At 47.0% G+C, this 14,984-nt stretch overlaps 1 protein-coding gene across 6 annotated transcripts in view; it reads left to right on the top strand.

Moving 5' to 3' along the window:
• ITSN1 (intersectin 1) overlaps window positions 1-14,984 on the top strand; it is a 100,111-nt gene that overhangs the window by 39,951 nt on the left and 45,176 nt on the right. For all 6 annotated transcript variants that reach the window (XM_064647162.1, XM_064647160.1, XM_064647161.1 and 3 more), the window contains 9 exons: window positions 1,045-1,182; window positions 1,977-2,092; window positions 4,100-4,362; window positions 5,372-5,521; window positions 5,718-5,858; window positions 8,911-8,998; window positions 9,154-9,293; window positions 13,353-13,477; window positions 14,475-14,701. In XM_064647162.1, the coding sequence (XP_064503232.1) occupies window positions 1,045-1,182; window positions 1,977-2,092; window positions 4,100-4,362; window positions 5,372-5,521; window positions 5,718-5,858; window positions 8,911-8,998; window positions 9,154-9,293; window positions 13,353-13,477; window positions 14,475-14,701 (1,388 nt within the window). The remainder of the gene's footprint in view (window positions 1-1,044; window positions 1,183-1,976; window positions 2,093-4,099; window positions 4,363-5,371; window positions 5,522-5,717; window positions 5,859-8,910; window positions 8,999-9,153; window positions 9,294-13,352; window positions 13,478-14,474; window positions 14,702-14,984) is intronic.

The raw sequence follows: 14,984 nt of genomic DNA, 5'->3' as shown, positions 1-14,984 counted from the left end.
TCTCCAGCCTGTGGAGTTCAGTGGCACAAACCAAGGATCAAATGAGGCTGGAATTGTCTTCCAAATTTAAATCCCATCAACAAAGTCCTGTCCCTTGGGAGATCAAAATAATATATCCCTTCTTTGCCTTTGATTGTCACATTACCACGGGAGATTTTCCTGCTTGATTGGAGTGCAGCAGGCTAGAGAAACAAATCCTGAGCTGGGAGGGACCCCCCAGGATCATCCAGTCCAAGCCCTGGCCCTGCCCAGGACACCCCAACAGTCCCCCCTGTCCCTCAGAGCATTGTCCAAACCCTCCTGGAGCTCTGGCAGCCTTGGGGCCGTGCCCACTGCCCTGGGGAGCCTGGGCAGTGCCCACCACCCTCTGGGGGAAGAACCTTGTCCTGAGATCCACCCTGAGCCTGCCCTGTCCCAGCTCCAGCCCTTCCCTGGGTCCTGTCCCTGGACAAAGTTTAGGCTGTTAATTTTATCCAGTACCACCCTAACATGAGCAAAAGCATTTTGTCCATGGGTTGGAGCTCTGGTTTGGGTTGTTACTCCATGATTTTTAATATATGCATGATGCCAGAGTGGTTTTGTGCTTGTCAGGACCAGAAGGTTAATGGCTTGGATTTCAATGCCAGTGGGAGCTCAGGAATGTGAGGGGGGAGCCTCCAGGGAACAGGGAGACCAAACCAAAAAGTTCTGCCAAACACCTGAGCTGGTTCTTTCCTGAGTGATGTTGGGCAGTGGATGATCACAAGCTGTTCAGGAGAACTCCCTTGGTTCATGTCCCTTCTCCCTGTGGTGCAGGCAGCACTCAGGGCAGGAGAAGGAGAAGCCATGGCTACAAGGCTGCTTTCAAGGCAGACATCCATGAGAAATATGGGAAGAAGGGGAGCATATGGGTTTTGCTTTTCGTTTGTTTTGGAAAAAAGTAGTGTGGAAAAAGGAAGTGGAAAAAAATGAATTAATTTGGAACTGAATATGTTAAAATGATGCTTTTGAATGGTGATTTTTAATATTTACTCATTTCCTTACTTTGCCCCTTCCCTCCCCAAGGAATCTGTCTGATATCGACCAGGATGGGAAGCTGACAGCTGAGGAGTTTATCCTGGCCATGCACCTCATTGATGGAGCTATGGCTGGGCAGCCCCTGCCCCCTGCACTGCCTGCAGAGTTTATCCCACCCTCCTTTAGGTAACACTTGGGAACCTCACTCCTGAATTTGTATTCCATCTGGGAAAGCTGTCCTGGGAGTGTAAAGCACAGCAGCCTGAGCAGTGACCCCTGTCCTTGTCCTCTCAGAACAGTTTGGTGGGTGCTTTATGCTGACACACCTTCCAAAACTTGCTTAGTCTGGCCATAGGAATCTAAAGCTTACACTTCCTTGGAGCAAATGGAATGTATTGGAATTCCAGGCACGTTATGGATCCACACTGTACCACATTCAGCCCCCTTGGTACAGCTGGATCTGTGAAAAATGTGGTCACTCATCACTTCTCTTTCTCTATTTCACTTTTTTTTGGTGAAGAAATGGGGTGGGAAGACAGTCCATTATAATGGAAAGAAATGTTTGCATCCTGCATGCTTCAGGTGTCCTCCTGAAGATTCCCATTGTTCTGTGTATTCCACCTGGGATCTTGCTTTTAGCCTGACTGTACTGAGCTCTTCCTCTGTCTCTGCTGCTTGTGCTGTAGTTTAAAAACCAGCTCCAGACTGGGCACTGGGGAGAGATTTTGGGAACAGGGCTGGACATATTGGGAAGTTTCATGGAGAATTGGAACTGGGTTTCTCAGGTCCCCAGGGAGAGCTGTTGGGACTCTGGGGAATAATGTTATCCTAAGGGAATGCCTGAGTAAAACCCTCTGAAAGAATATTAAACATCATGAAATGTTACATCATTGCATTGAATTTGGTTTCCTCGTTAATCCTGAATAATTTGGGCAGGAATAGGTTGTCCTAAGCACCTGAAATCCCTGTTTTCTTGGCAGAAGAGTCCGCTCTGGCAGTGGGATATCTGCTGCCAGCTCAGTGTCTGTAGACCAAAGGTTACCAGAAGAACCAGCATTAGAGGAAGAACAGCAGCAGCTGGAAAAGAAATTACCAGGTGAGCAGGTGAAAAGAGGGATGCTTTGTGTTCCAGGAGGGATGTTTCGTGCTCCCAGAGGGATGCTTTGTGTTCCAGGAGGGATATTTCGTGCTCCCAGAGGGATGCTTTGTGTTCCAGGAGGGATGTTTTGTGTGCCAGGAGGGATATTTCGTGCTCCCAGAGGGATGTTCCCATGAGGCCCCTGCTGGGGGTTCCACATCCTGACTGGGAAGTGCTGCCTCTGCAGAGCAGTTTGGGACATGTCAGAGGCATCACCAAGACACTGCTGGGTCCAGCTCCTTCCTGCTCCTTTGTGTTGGTGACACTGGAGGTGGGAACAGGCTCCAGGCTGCTCCTCTCCTGCACTCCCACAGGCAGCACTTTGCATCCCTGTTCCAGGACTGCAAGGAAAACTCTCTGCTGCCTTCATCCTCTGGCCTGGGTGCTCTGTAAAAGATCCCAGTATTCCCACAGAGCCCCGTTTCCTTGCAGTCCGTGTAACAGTGGGGGTTTTATACAACCTCCAGCAGTTCTGGGAAGAGAACAAAAGGAAGAGAAAAGGGAATTGGCAACAGGAGAAGGGGACAAACTTGAGAAGAATTCAGCTGGTTCAGCAGCTGTTGGACTGATGTGTCCAACAGTGTGTGCACACTTGGGAGGAAATATGTGCTGTCTCTTGCCTTGCATCCCAAAAATGTCCATGTTGGGCATGCAGGGAGAGAAATCTGGACTGCAGGGTGTGAGAGTGGGACACAGAGGGTATGAAAAGGAACAGAAGGTGAAGTGGGAAGAGTAATTTGGAGGGAGGACAATCCCTGATCCTGCAGAGGGATGTCAGGGAACCTTGCTGGAACTGAGGTCGCTTTTAGGCCAGTGGTGAGGATGTGGGTGTGCAGGAATCCAGACTCCCTGGGCTCAGCTGCTCCAGAACTTGAGCCACTTCTTTCCTGGCAGTAATGAGTGATCTTGGGAGAATATCAAGTTTAAGTTCATTCTGGTCACTGGCATGATGGCTTTTTGATGATGTCACCAGCTGAATCCTTGGCCTTGCTCTGATGGAAGTGTTGGCTCTGGGACTGCTGCAGTTATCCAGTGGTCCTGTGTCCTCACAGAGGATCACCTGCAGAATGCTTTGCCTAAATTACCTCCACTTGCTGGACTTCCAGACCTGGAAGCCTGAGGAAGGGGGGGATGGAAATGCACACCTTGGTTTCCTGAGGATGTGGGTTTGAGGGGCTCGACAGTGTAAATGCTGGCCAGGCTGGCAGACTGAGACAGAGCACAGGAGCTCTGACAGAACACTTAAGGCAAAGACTGAACTGAAAGCTGCCCTAAATGTTCTGACTCGAGGGAACTCGACCCCTTGAGGAAGGGACCTTCATGGGATGTCTCACACCCCGTGATGTGACGTGGTGAAGGGAGCTTTTGTCCCGACTGTCGCAGTCCAGAGACCTTTGCTTGGAGTCGAAGGGCTGAGAGGGGTGAGAGGAGACCCCCTTGTGTGTGATAGAAAGAGATCCAGCTACAACTCCAACTCCAGCTGCTGCATGGGAGAAGAGAGAGACTGCTGCCCTGAAAGTGGAAGGGATCTTTCCTTCTTCCCTTCTGAACTTTTATTGGAGGGAAAAGAGATTTGATCCAATGTAAATATATTGCTTTATCATAGGAGAAGTAGTTAGGATTGTGTATATAATGTATTATAATATTTATTTGTGTAATGATTGTAATATAATTCCCTTCCCCCCATAGTGAGTCTTGTGTTGTGTCTGGAAAACCCCTCACACTGGGGTGAGTTGTGGGAGGGGGGCTTGGACTTGGGAATTGGATTTTGGGGGGTTTCAAACCAGCACACTGCTCAACCCCAGAATGACCCGTGGAGCTCCATTACCCACAGTGGGGAGCAGCACCTGCTCCTGCTGGGAGCTCGTTCCACTTGGATTCAGCACTGGGACTCACATCATAGAGACTGGTGTGAGTCAGTGACAGCTTCACTCCCCTCTCTGCCCCCTGTCCCACCCCCCACAGTCACGTTCGAGGACAAGAAGCGGGAGAACTTCGAGCGGGGGAACCTGGAGCTGGAGAAGCGGCGCCAGGCGCTCCTGGAGCAGCAGCGCAAGGAGCAGGAGCGGCTGGCCCAGCTGGAGAGGGCCGAGCAGGAGAGGAAGGAGCGCGAGCGGCAGGAGCAGGAGCGCAAGAGGCAGCTGGAGCTGGAGAAACAGCTGGAGAAACAGCGGGAGCTGGAGCGGCAGAGGGAGGAGGAGAGGAGGAAGGAGATAGAGAGGAGAGAGGTAACGGTGGGGCAGAGCTTGGGTCGGGGGCTGGGGAGGGACCAGGTGGGAGATGGGCACTCGGGACCGGGCTGGCATTGGGACTGAGCAACACTGGGAGCATGAACCCACATTTCTGGGGGCTTGGGGGTAAGGAAGAGTCAGCAATCCCTTCATTTTTCCTGTGGAGTGAACGGGTGAGACGTTTCAGTGTAGGACAGCGTGCTCCTGACCTCTGACTCCTTTAAAAATAATAATGATGATTATTATTTTATATAAAGGGATGCTTGAGTGGATGAAGAAAAACCTATGGCATTCATGATTTTCCAGTGATGAGGTGATTTTATAGACTCCCAGAATGGTTTGGGTTGGAAGGGACCTTTTATATCATCCAGTCCCTACCCCTGTCGTGGGCAGGGACACCTTCCACCAGCCCAGGCTGCTCCATCCAACCTGGCCTGTGATTTGGGCCAGGTCTTTAATTTGTCAAAGGAAACACACCCTGGGGAACTCAAAAAGATCTCATTTTCTCCCACTGCCAAACAATGATGAGTCCAGTGCAGAGCACTTGGCTGTTCTTTGCAAAGCTGCAGGGTGTCCAGTGGTGGGGGTTGGAAAGGAATTTGATACTTTTCTGGAGTGTTTTCAGAGTCTTAATATGAAACAAGTTGGTAAATCAGAAAACTGGACTTTGGGAAATGTGAAAATGAAGGGATTCTCTCTTTAGTCATCTCTGCTGTGCAGGGGAGCCCCATCTCAGTGAGCACTTAAAGCACTGAGCAATTTGTGTGCTTAGAGGCACAGAGCAGCCTAGGAGTGTGTTTTTATTAATGGCTTAATTGCTCATTAGAATATTAATTATAACAGCAATTATGAATTATAATAGCAATTATATGTGTTTAGCAATTATGTTTATTTATTTTTAATGTATTTTTGAGTTAGATATCGTATGTTTTATTGTATATAATTATATAAATCATATAAATTTCCCTTTCTGCTTTATTTTTCCCTTTCTCCTGGAATGCCCCAGGCTGCCAAGCGGGAGCTGGAGAGGCAGAGGCAGCTGGAGTGGGAGCGGAACCGTCGGCAGGAGCTGCTCAACCAGAGGAACAAGGAGCAGGAGGACATTGTTGTCCTGAAGGCAAAGAAGAAAACCCTGGAATTCGAGCTGGAAGCTCTGGTAAGTGATGGATCCTGGGTCAGACACCCAGGCACAGTGTGGCAGTGACAGTGTGACAGTTGCTGTGCCATGGCCGGGTTTATTTGCTGGAATTTCGGTTGTAAATGTGAAATAAAAGTACTTTTTAGATCCTGACTCGCCTGACAAAACGTTCTGGTAAAAATAAAACCAGAGCTCTTTCTCCTTCCTTTTCAAGAATGACAAAAGGAACCAGCTGGAGGGAAAACTTCAGGATATCAGGTGTCGGCTGTCGACCCAAAGACAAGAAATTGAAAGTACAAACAAATCCAGAGAGCTCAGAATTGCAGAAATCACCCATTTGCAGCAGCAGCTACAGGTGAGAAAACCTTCTCTGATTTTATTCTTAGCCTTGAATTTTGGCATTGATATCCTGAGCAGAGCTGCCCCAGCATGGGGTGTGCTGTTCCTTGCCCCGAAAGAATCCTTGGAGATAATTTGTCATTCCTGGAAATTAATGTTCTTCAGACCCATCCAGGAATTGTGCCTACACTAGAAGCTGTGTCTGTGCTTATCACTTCATCCTCCTGGAATCCTGCTGTGGGGAGCAGCAGAGAAACTGTTTGGCCTCAGATGTTTGGGAGGACGAGGAGAAGGGCGTGGATTTTGCTGGCGGTGGTTGCAGTTTGTGTGCTGGGAGAAAGACTCAACTTCAGTGAAATGGCTTGTGGATGATCCATTTTTAATTGTAAAATAATGAACTTCCAAAGCTGCAGTTCCCAGTGAAGCCAGTTAGTTCCTGGCCTAGCCCTGGCATTGTCCTTTCCTGCTGCTCCATCTGAAGTTCTCTGTGGAATGGAAGTGGAACTGAGGAGGTGCCTGATTTTAGGGAGAGAATGTGCTTTGAGGTTTGTAAAGGTTCCCAGGGGGTTGTGGGATTTAATTCAGGGACTTTTCTCTTCATTACACATTTCATATTGCTTGAAATTAATTCTTGGCTTGTCCTGGGGGTGTCTCAGTGTGTTTCTGCCTCTGCAAAGAGAATCTCACACTCAGGTTAGGAGGGCTCAGGTGTAAAACCTGATTTAAACCCTAATCCTACTGCTCCAGTCCAGCTCCACTCTTGCCTTCCCTGGCAGCTGTCCTGTTGGATTTTTGGGGTTGGGGTGATTTTATAGCAATAGCTGTGGCTCTGTGGTAATACCTTCCCTCAGGTGCTAATTGATCTCCACCACTGATATTTCAGACAGTGTCACATGAGGTGTTTTTGTCCCAAAAACTGTGTCACTGCTTAGGAGAAACGGCCAGATTTTATCTGGGGAGAACCTACAAGATTTTTTCTGAAAAAAAACCCATTATTTTTTCAAATATCCTGTCAATTTTTCTGTCTCATCTGTAGAGGACAGACTAAATCAGTGAGGTTTAAAAAAGGAGATTTTAATCCTCCAAACTCTCCAAGAGGTTAAAAAGTCAGCACTGGCATTATCTCAGAAGGGTGATGTACCTTCCCTTGGAAATAGTTTAGTTTAATACACTTGAAACTCCCTATGGAAAGATGAGTCAATTCAAAGGAGTAATTATTCTTCAACCTATTAATTAGCTTCAAGAGGGAGCTTCATTAAACTTGTGGCAGAAGTTGTGCACCACTTAATCCTGGCTAATGGGAGTTTGTGCTGGTTACCTGGATCTGTCTGGTCGAGTGGCATTTCCAGGGATGTTCAGAAGGACCCTCCCTTCCAAACCCCTGATCTGTGACTTGCTTATTACCTGCAGGGACTGTTTTTCTCCTTGATGAATCCTTTGGCTCCCAAGGAATTTGAAGAAAACTCTCCCTTGTTCAAGGGGCAGGGACTGGGGTTTGATTTCTCTGCCATGTGGGACGTTACTCAATTCTTGGACGTTTCTTCTTGCATGAAACTTCAGAGTTAGTGGTGCCATTAATGTCTTTCATCTGTTTCTCCAGTACAAGGAAAGGATGTGGAAAACCATCTGGTGGATGTTCTTGGATAGATTCTTATTCCAATGGTTGTCTGTGATTTCAGGAAACAGAATTTGACCCTTGGCGTTCTCTGTCCTTACACACTCTCCAAACTATTCAGTGGATTGAGTAATCTGGAGTTGGGAAGTGTTCTGGCCTTTGAAAGCAAAACACCCGAGGTGGTGATCTCATTCCACCCTGAAACGCTGTCCTGGGGTGCTTTCTGTGCTTGAAGAACTCTTTCTGTAAATCCTGTTTTGTTTTGACACCCATCCTGCTGTTTGATGACCTGCAGGGTTCTCAGACTCCCAGGCACAGGGGGTGCTTTGGGCTGGAAGGGGCCTCAGAGGTGCCCTGGGCAGAGCAGCTGGACAGTCAGCTCTGCTCCAGCTGAATTTTGCTACTTTGGGGATTCCTAAAGTCCTTGACTCTGCTGTGCCTTCTCAGGATATTTGCTGGAACATAAGGAGATTAGAGGAGGCTGCAGTCGTTGCATAATCATCAGATGTGAGCTGAGCACTGCAGAGCCCAGTCAAGGCCTGGCAGGAGGAAAGTGGGACAATCTGGAGCCGTGTCAGTGCAGCCAATCCCGTGATCTTGGAACAAAAACCACAACTTTCCGTGGAACTCATGATTTGGGTTGGGAGGGACCTCAAAGCCCATCCAGTGCCAGCCCCTGCCATGGGCAGGGACACCTTCCACCAGCCCAGGGTGCTCCAAGCCCCCTCCAACCTGGAATTGGGCACTTCCAGGGATGGGGACTCCACAACCTCTGTGGGACTCACTGTGGGATTGAGCACTCAGGTGACATTTGTTCTTAGGGTGGGGTGATGTCACCTGCAATCCCTCCTGGCAGATTGAACCTGTCAGCTGGCTGAGGCCTCAAAAGCCTGCAATTCCAGACAGCTGCTCCAAGGAATTGCTCTGTTTGTCTGGAAGTTGGGGTGTCCATACTCATGATCTTTGATAAAAGAAGCTCTTTCCCCTCCTGCTGCTGTGACGTGTTTGACAACTTGAATTTGGGGGTCAAGGCTGCTGAAAGGTGTGTGAAGCAGCTCTTCAGCCTCCAGAAAGAGCAAGGATTCTTTATGAAACATAAATATAAATGTATATATAGGTATGATCCACCAAAGGAGGAATTTCTCATCTGCAGGGACCCCTGTAACGTATCAGTTCACAATCTTACACTTGTTGAGTGTGACAAAGATCATAATCCCCTTCCACAAGCACCAAGTCCAGAGACTGAGGACTCGAGGATTCTCACCTCACAGAGCTCATGTTTCATGGCTTTTGGCCAGAATATATTCCTTTTGAGGGAAAGTCTTAATTTTCTCTCCTTCAGATAAACTGTAAATATTTGTCTTTCTGTTCCCAAGTTGTTTGTTGTGGCTGAAGTGACCCCTCGCTCACCCCGTGCCTGTCTCTGTGCTTGTGTTCCCTGTCCTGGATCCAGGAGTCTCAGCAGATGCTGGGGAGGTTGATCCCAGAAAAGCAGCTGCTCAATGATCAGCTCAAGCAAGTCCAGCAGAACAGTTTGCACAGTGAGTAGATTTTTGGGTGGGACCCGTTCCCTCCTCCCAGTGTGCCCTGGAATTGCTTTTGTGTGTCACAAGCTCCATATTGAAAACCGGGGCTTTCTGTGACCCAGTGGGCTCCATATAAGGAAATAATGATTTGCCAATGTGTTTAAAACCAGGAGATTCTCTTCTTACCATCAAAAGAGCCCTGGAAGCCAAGGAGCTGGCCCGGCAGCAGCTCCGGGACCAGCTGGATGAGGTGGAGAAGGAAACCCGATCCAAACTGCAGGAAATTGATATTTTCAACAATCAGCTGAAGGTAACCCAGGACTCATTAATGACCCTTCCTTCTCAGTGTTCAGTGAACCATTTTCTAACTTGAGTGTGGCAAAAAATAACTGAAGTGGTCGATTTAGATGGTCGGGTTTGGAACATTCTCCAGTCTGTCTTTTGGGGATTTCAGTTGACTTTTATTTTGTTTTATTTTTAACAAAACGCTACTTAGCTTTCCAGCTCAGGGTTTGAATCACCTCAGTCTGCAGACTCTCTTCAGGGGTAAATTTGAGCTCTGGTTCTGATTGCAAATCTGAAATTGCCCCTTCCTGTGCTTTGGCATCCAAGGAGTGCAAGTAGGTCAAACCTGCTGGAATCAGGAGTTCAAACTGAAATCTTGAATAAAAAAGACTTGATTTCCTCCTGCCACCAGAATTTTACCTGCTGTTCACCCTCCCCTGCTGTCCCTGAGTGTGGATGTCTGTGGGCTGTGGTTTCCTGCTTAGTTGCTCAGTCTGGTGTGAGACCTGTGTGGGTTTTGGGTGTTTCTGCACAAGAACTGTCCCTGTTCTTCAGAGAGAAGGTACAAATCAGTCTGTAGTTACAAACCTCTAATAACATTAATTTTTTCATTAAACATTCCAATGTTAAAGTAGTTGATCTGCCAGTTCCCCTGATCTGCCAGTTCCTGAAAGCTGAGCAAAAAAATCCCTAATTTCTTGCAAGGTGTCAGAAATTGTGCTGTAAGTGTTCAGGAGGAAAATCACTGGAATAGAGACATTGATGGTTCTGGAGTTGTCTTGGGATTAAATCAGAAGCTTTAGAATGGAAGGTGGGTTTGAAGTTAAGCAACAAATAGCTTGTTTAATATTAAAGTTATTAATAACTGTAGGAAAAATTAAAAGCTGACTCACAATCTGAGGGAGTAAGGAAGGGGAGAAGTTCTGCAGAGTCAGACACAACACAAAATAGGCTCAATTCATACCAAAAGAAAATAGACTGGTTTAAACCTTGCTTAATGAATCCTCGAGGTTTAAACCTCAGTTTATTTTCCTTTATATGTGGGTTTTGGACACATCTCAACGTGTTGTGCTTTTTGGGTGTTATTTTTTTAACTGAGTCCTTCCAAAGTGTTTTGCAGATCAATATGACCAAAGGATATTAATGCTAAAATTTTGATCAATATCTGATCATAAATTACCCAGACAGTATAAATGGGCAGAGGGAAGAGCACTCTCAGTACTTTTGCTTATCTGGAACATCAAGGCTTTAAGTCTGTTGCCTGTTTTGGTCACGATGTTCAAACACCTGGATGTGAAGTGTTCCTGTACAGCTCTGTCACTGGTGATTCCAGTAGGAGAGAGATGGCAGCATCTTCCCTGTCTGCAATCCCCCAGAGCTGTAGGATGGGGAAAAGGGAGGGATTGTGTCTGCCAAGGCCAAAGCAGATGCTTTGGGTCCTGGGAAAAGGGCAGGAAAGGGTTGGTGTGGAAAAGCTTCAGTGAACACACAACTGCAGGGCCCTCTCCTCTGGGATCAAATGCTCTGCTTGGCTCAAGGGGAGAAGATTTGATGGAATCCTTGTACTGTAATCCCTGAAGTATCCCAAGTTCTGTTGCCTTTCTGTCAAAAAGGCAAAATCTTGGCTCAAACAACTACATTTGTTGCACTGAGGCTTTTGTAGCAATGCCTTGTCTGTATATAGTGAATATTGCTCTGCTTTAATTCATATCCAATATCCTGAATGTGGCTGTTGTGGCACCTCCAAACCCTCCCTGTGGGTCTGTTTGTGAGTTCAGTGCCAAGGTAACAATAACAGTTTCTCTCTGCTTTTAAGGTAAGACATTCCTTGTCCTGCCCCCCCAGGAACCAGCAAAGCCTTGCTGTGCCTTTGGAGTTCCAGTTGTACCTGTACAGCTGGAAGCTGTGTCTGTCCAGGATGAGTGTAGGGCTCTGTGAACATCCAGCTGGAAAAGCTCCATTGCTTGGCTGTTGAAGTGTTCCTAGAATTTTCTTCAGCTGGTTTCCTGTGGAACTGTGGGAGATGCTGGTTCTTCCTCCCTGTCCTCCCACTGGTACTGGGCAAAGCCATGGAAACCCTCTGTGGTGGGAGATACCCACCAAATCCTTATTTCCTCCTGGCTGACCCAAAGAGGGATATAAATTGTTTTTTTTAATCTCCAGAAATGCTCCATCCAGCCCTAGGACTATGAGCTGGGTTAGATTTCCTCACCACCCAGGTGTGTCACTGGAAAGCAGGAATCCTGACCCAGCACCCTGGCTGGGCTGGGAGGGAATAATGGCATCAAATGTCTGTGGAAAACTTCAGTAATGACTCAAATGGCCCTGGACATCCTGCCTTAGCTGAGCAGAGCCATGGAATGCCAGCACAAGCAAAGCAAGGAGTGTCACTGTTTGTGCCAGGGTTGGCAGCAGCATTTAATGATCACATTCCATGTGGTCCTACAGGAAGCTCCCTGCTCCAGGCACGGCTCAGCTGCAGCATTCCCAGTTTTCTACTGGGCAATGGAAGTGGGATATCTTACATTTCATGGTGAGATAACTTATGTGCCTGCCCCTGGATCCCTGGGAGTGCCCAAGGCCAGGTTGGAGAGGGCCTGGAGCAGCCTGGGCTGGTGGAAGGTGTCCCTGCCCATGGCAGGGGTGGCACTGGGTGGTCCTGACCAGCCCTGCCAGCCCAAGGCAGTGGGGTCCTGTCAGCTGGAGGGTGTTGGGCACCACAGCCCATGTGCTGGGGGGGGTAGATTTGCACCTGCACAAGGTCTTTGGTGCAATAAGATCTGGGGTGACCAGGAGAGCAGGACTGAGATCCCCCGGGGTCCTCGTGCTCTGGATGAGCATAAAACAGGGAATGGCCCAAATCCACATTATCCCTGGATTGCAGTGATGTCCTTAGCAGAGTTTTAGTTCAGACCTGGAACTGATTATCTCCTTGATGGTGTTGATTTCCTTTTCCTTGAATTTAAAATTGAGGATCATTGTGAAATGAGTCTGAGTGGGACATGAGGATCAACTTCACTGTTTAAGCTTTCAAACCTCTCTCAAGTGGGTTGGAATCACTTGATATTTAGTTTAGTTTGTACTGTAGATCAACTTCACTTTTTTTTTAAACTTTCATCCCTTAATCAAGTGGGTTTGAATCATTTGATATTTGATTTTATTTTTTTTTCTCTTATGCAATTTTTGACATTTTGGTCAGTGTGTGAGGATTTTCACAGGAAACCTTCCTGTGGCTGGTTTGTAGATTGGGAATTTCTGAAAAACTGTCCAAATACTTTCAAGATTAACTGTTTCAATTCCTGCCTGTACTATATTTTCATTAGAACATATCAGTTTTTCAAGGTGAACTATTTTCAGTGGAAACCCTCAGTTGTCACAGGTAAAGTTATCCTTTTGCTCCTTGGAATGCTGAGGAGTTTAAATGCAAAATTCCAGGCTATTCCAGATAAAATTTATATTTGTGTTAATGGAGAAAAGAAATCTTGAGAAAAATATTATGGTTTTATTGTTATTTATATCCTAAATTTTTCAGGGATGTCCTCCCAGTTAATTAAAGAAGAAGTGACTTATATATGAGTGAATACTCTCTGTACCACAACTCATCCCAAAGACATTCCTTAGGGAACTCAATCTCCTGAGTATAAACCAATCCTGAAGGTTCTTTAATAACTCACCATTCACTGGAAAATAAAACTGATTTAAATCACCATTCATTGGAAAATAAACTCCATTGAATGTGTTGCTGTTGTGAGAGCTCAGAAGGCAGATTTTTATATGGAAATTATTAAGTGAATTCAACAAACCAGCAAACAAAATAGAACAGAAGTGACTTTTCAGATTAAGCTTTTTAGAGTCCCATTTAAAGGCCTTCTTGTTTCTTAACCTTTTAATATCTCAGTTATGTGGATAAAAACAGGAAAACAGTAAGTGGTGTATAGGCCTTAAATATCTGCCACTGCAGATGAGTTTGGACAGAGATCCCCAAACATTTCCAAGTGTTGCTCCTTCCCAAGGGAATATTTGGGGCTGTTAGTTCTGGGTCCCACAGTGTATATTTTCACATGTTTTCCTTCTTTTTCTCCAGGAGCTGAGAGAAATCCATAACAAACAGCAGCTCCAGAAGCAGAAGAGCTTGGAAGCTGAGAGGTTGAAACAGAAGGAACAAGAAAGGAAGACAGTGGAGCTGGAAAAGCAAAAAGAAGCTCAGAGGTAACAAAAGGCTTTAATTTGAGCCCTTAATTTAAACCTTGACACCTCTCAGAAAATATTCCTGTCAACTCAAAACTTCAGGGATTGAGATGAGATTTGTGCCCTCTGGTACCAACCTAATGCTGGTAAGGTGGGTGGGTTGGACAGGAGGAGGAATTTCCTGCTGGAAAGGGTGGTGAGGCCTTGGCAGGGGCTGCCCAGGGAGGTTTGGAGTGCCCAGCCCTGGAGGTGTCCCAGGAAGGCCTGGCCGTGGCACTCAGTGCTCTGGGCTGGGGACAAGGTGGGGATGGGGCACAGGGGGGATCCATGGGCTGGGAGGGCTTTTCCAACCTCTGGGATTCTGTGAGGAGGTCCTGTGAGGAGCAGCTTCTTCTCATGCATTTGTCTCTAATTTCGTAAGTCTGAAGAAAATCCAGAGGTGGAAAAAGGTCATGGAACAAACCAAAGCACACTGGGCATCTTTTATATCTTCAGAGTTACCTCTACTGGGGCAAATTGTTTCTAGCAGAGCACATTTACCCTTTCCTTCTGTTGTCTTGTCCTCTGTTGGAGGAAGGACTGGTTAGCTCTGGCAGTTGGGAATGTGGAATACTCTGGATGGTTCTGCAGGGGTTTGTGTGAAGCTTCCAAATGTGTTTCCCCCTTGCCCCTCAACAGCAAGATGAGGAGTGTCACATGTTCTGATTCTTGCTTTTCCCTTCTCATTGGGCTATTCTGAGTCCTACTCAGAATGTTTGTGGCCTTGGGTTGGGGTGAGATGATATTTAAGGTCCCTTCCAACCCAAACCATTCCGTGATTCTGTGATCCCATGAATAATGGTGTAAGGAGATGCTGGGGAGGGGTTGGTGACTCATCAAAATCAAATTAGCTCTTCCAGGGAATGGAAAAGCCCTGCAGAGGACACTTTGTGCCATAGATCACCCCAAAGGACAACTGACTGGGATGGTCTTGGGTTTGAGTGGTTTAAAAAAAAAAACCCCCCTGGTTTTCCAACAGGCGAATCCAGGAACGGGACAAACAGCGGCCGGATCGGGGGCAGCCGGAGGAGGAACCTCAGTGGCAAAAAAAAATTCAGGAAGATGAAAAGCAAAAAAGGGAAGAAATGCCTAAGAAGAAGGAAAGTGAGGAGAAGGGGAAGCAGGAAATGCAGGAGAAGCTGAGTAAACTTTTCCAGCCCCACCAGGAGCCAGCCAAGCCAGGCCAGGCTCCCTGGTCCAATGCAGGTAGGGTTAAACACCGGGAATGCTGGTGGAGAGCCTGTGGAACAACTCTTTTCTCTTCTGGCTTCCCATTTAATACAGGAGGATGTTGTATTTCAAGACTGGATTGCTAGTCTTAGTGAAGTAAATAATGGGCAGATTGAGCTCTAGACTCCAAAAATTGTCCTTTTAGGCATCACTGTTGTCCCTCAAAGTCTGGGGTTCAGCAGAGTGTAAAGCACAGGATGAGATTCCCAGTGCCAAGAGAGGAGGGATTCTCAACTGGAAGGGGTTGGAAGATCCTGAT

Source organism: Pseudopipra pipra, chromosome 2, assembly GCF_036250125.1.
Source record: "Pseudopipra pipra isolate bDixPip1 chromosome 2, bDixPip1.hap1, whole genome shotgun sequence".
NCBI lineage: Eukaryota > Metazoa > Chordata > Aves > Passeriformes > Pipridae > Pseudopipra > Pseudopipra pipra.
Note: the sequence above shows the minus strand (reverse complement) of the source record. Positions and strands in the feature narration are given on the sequence as shown.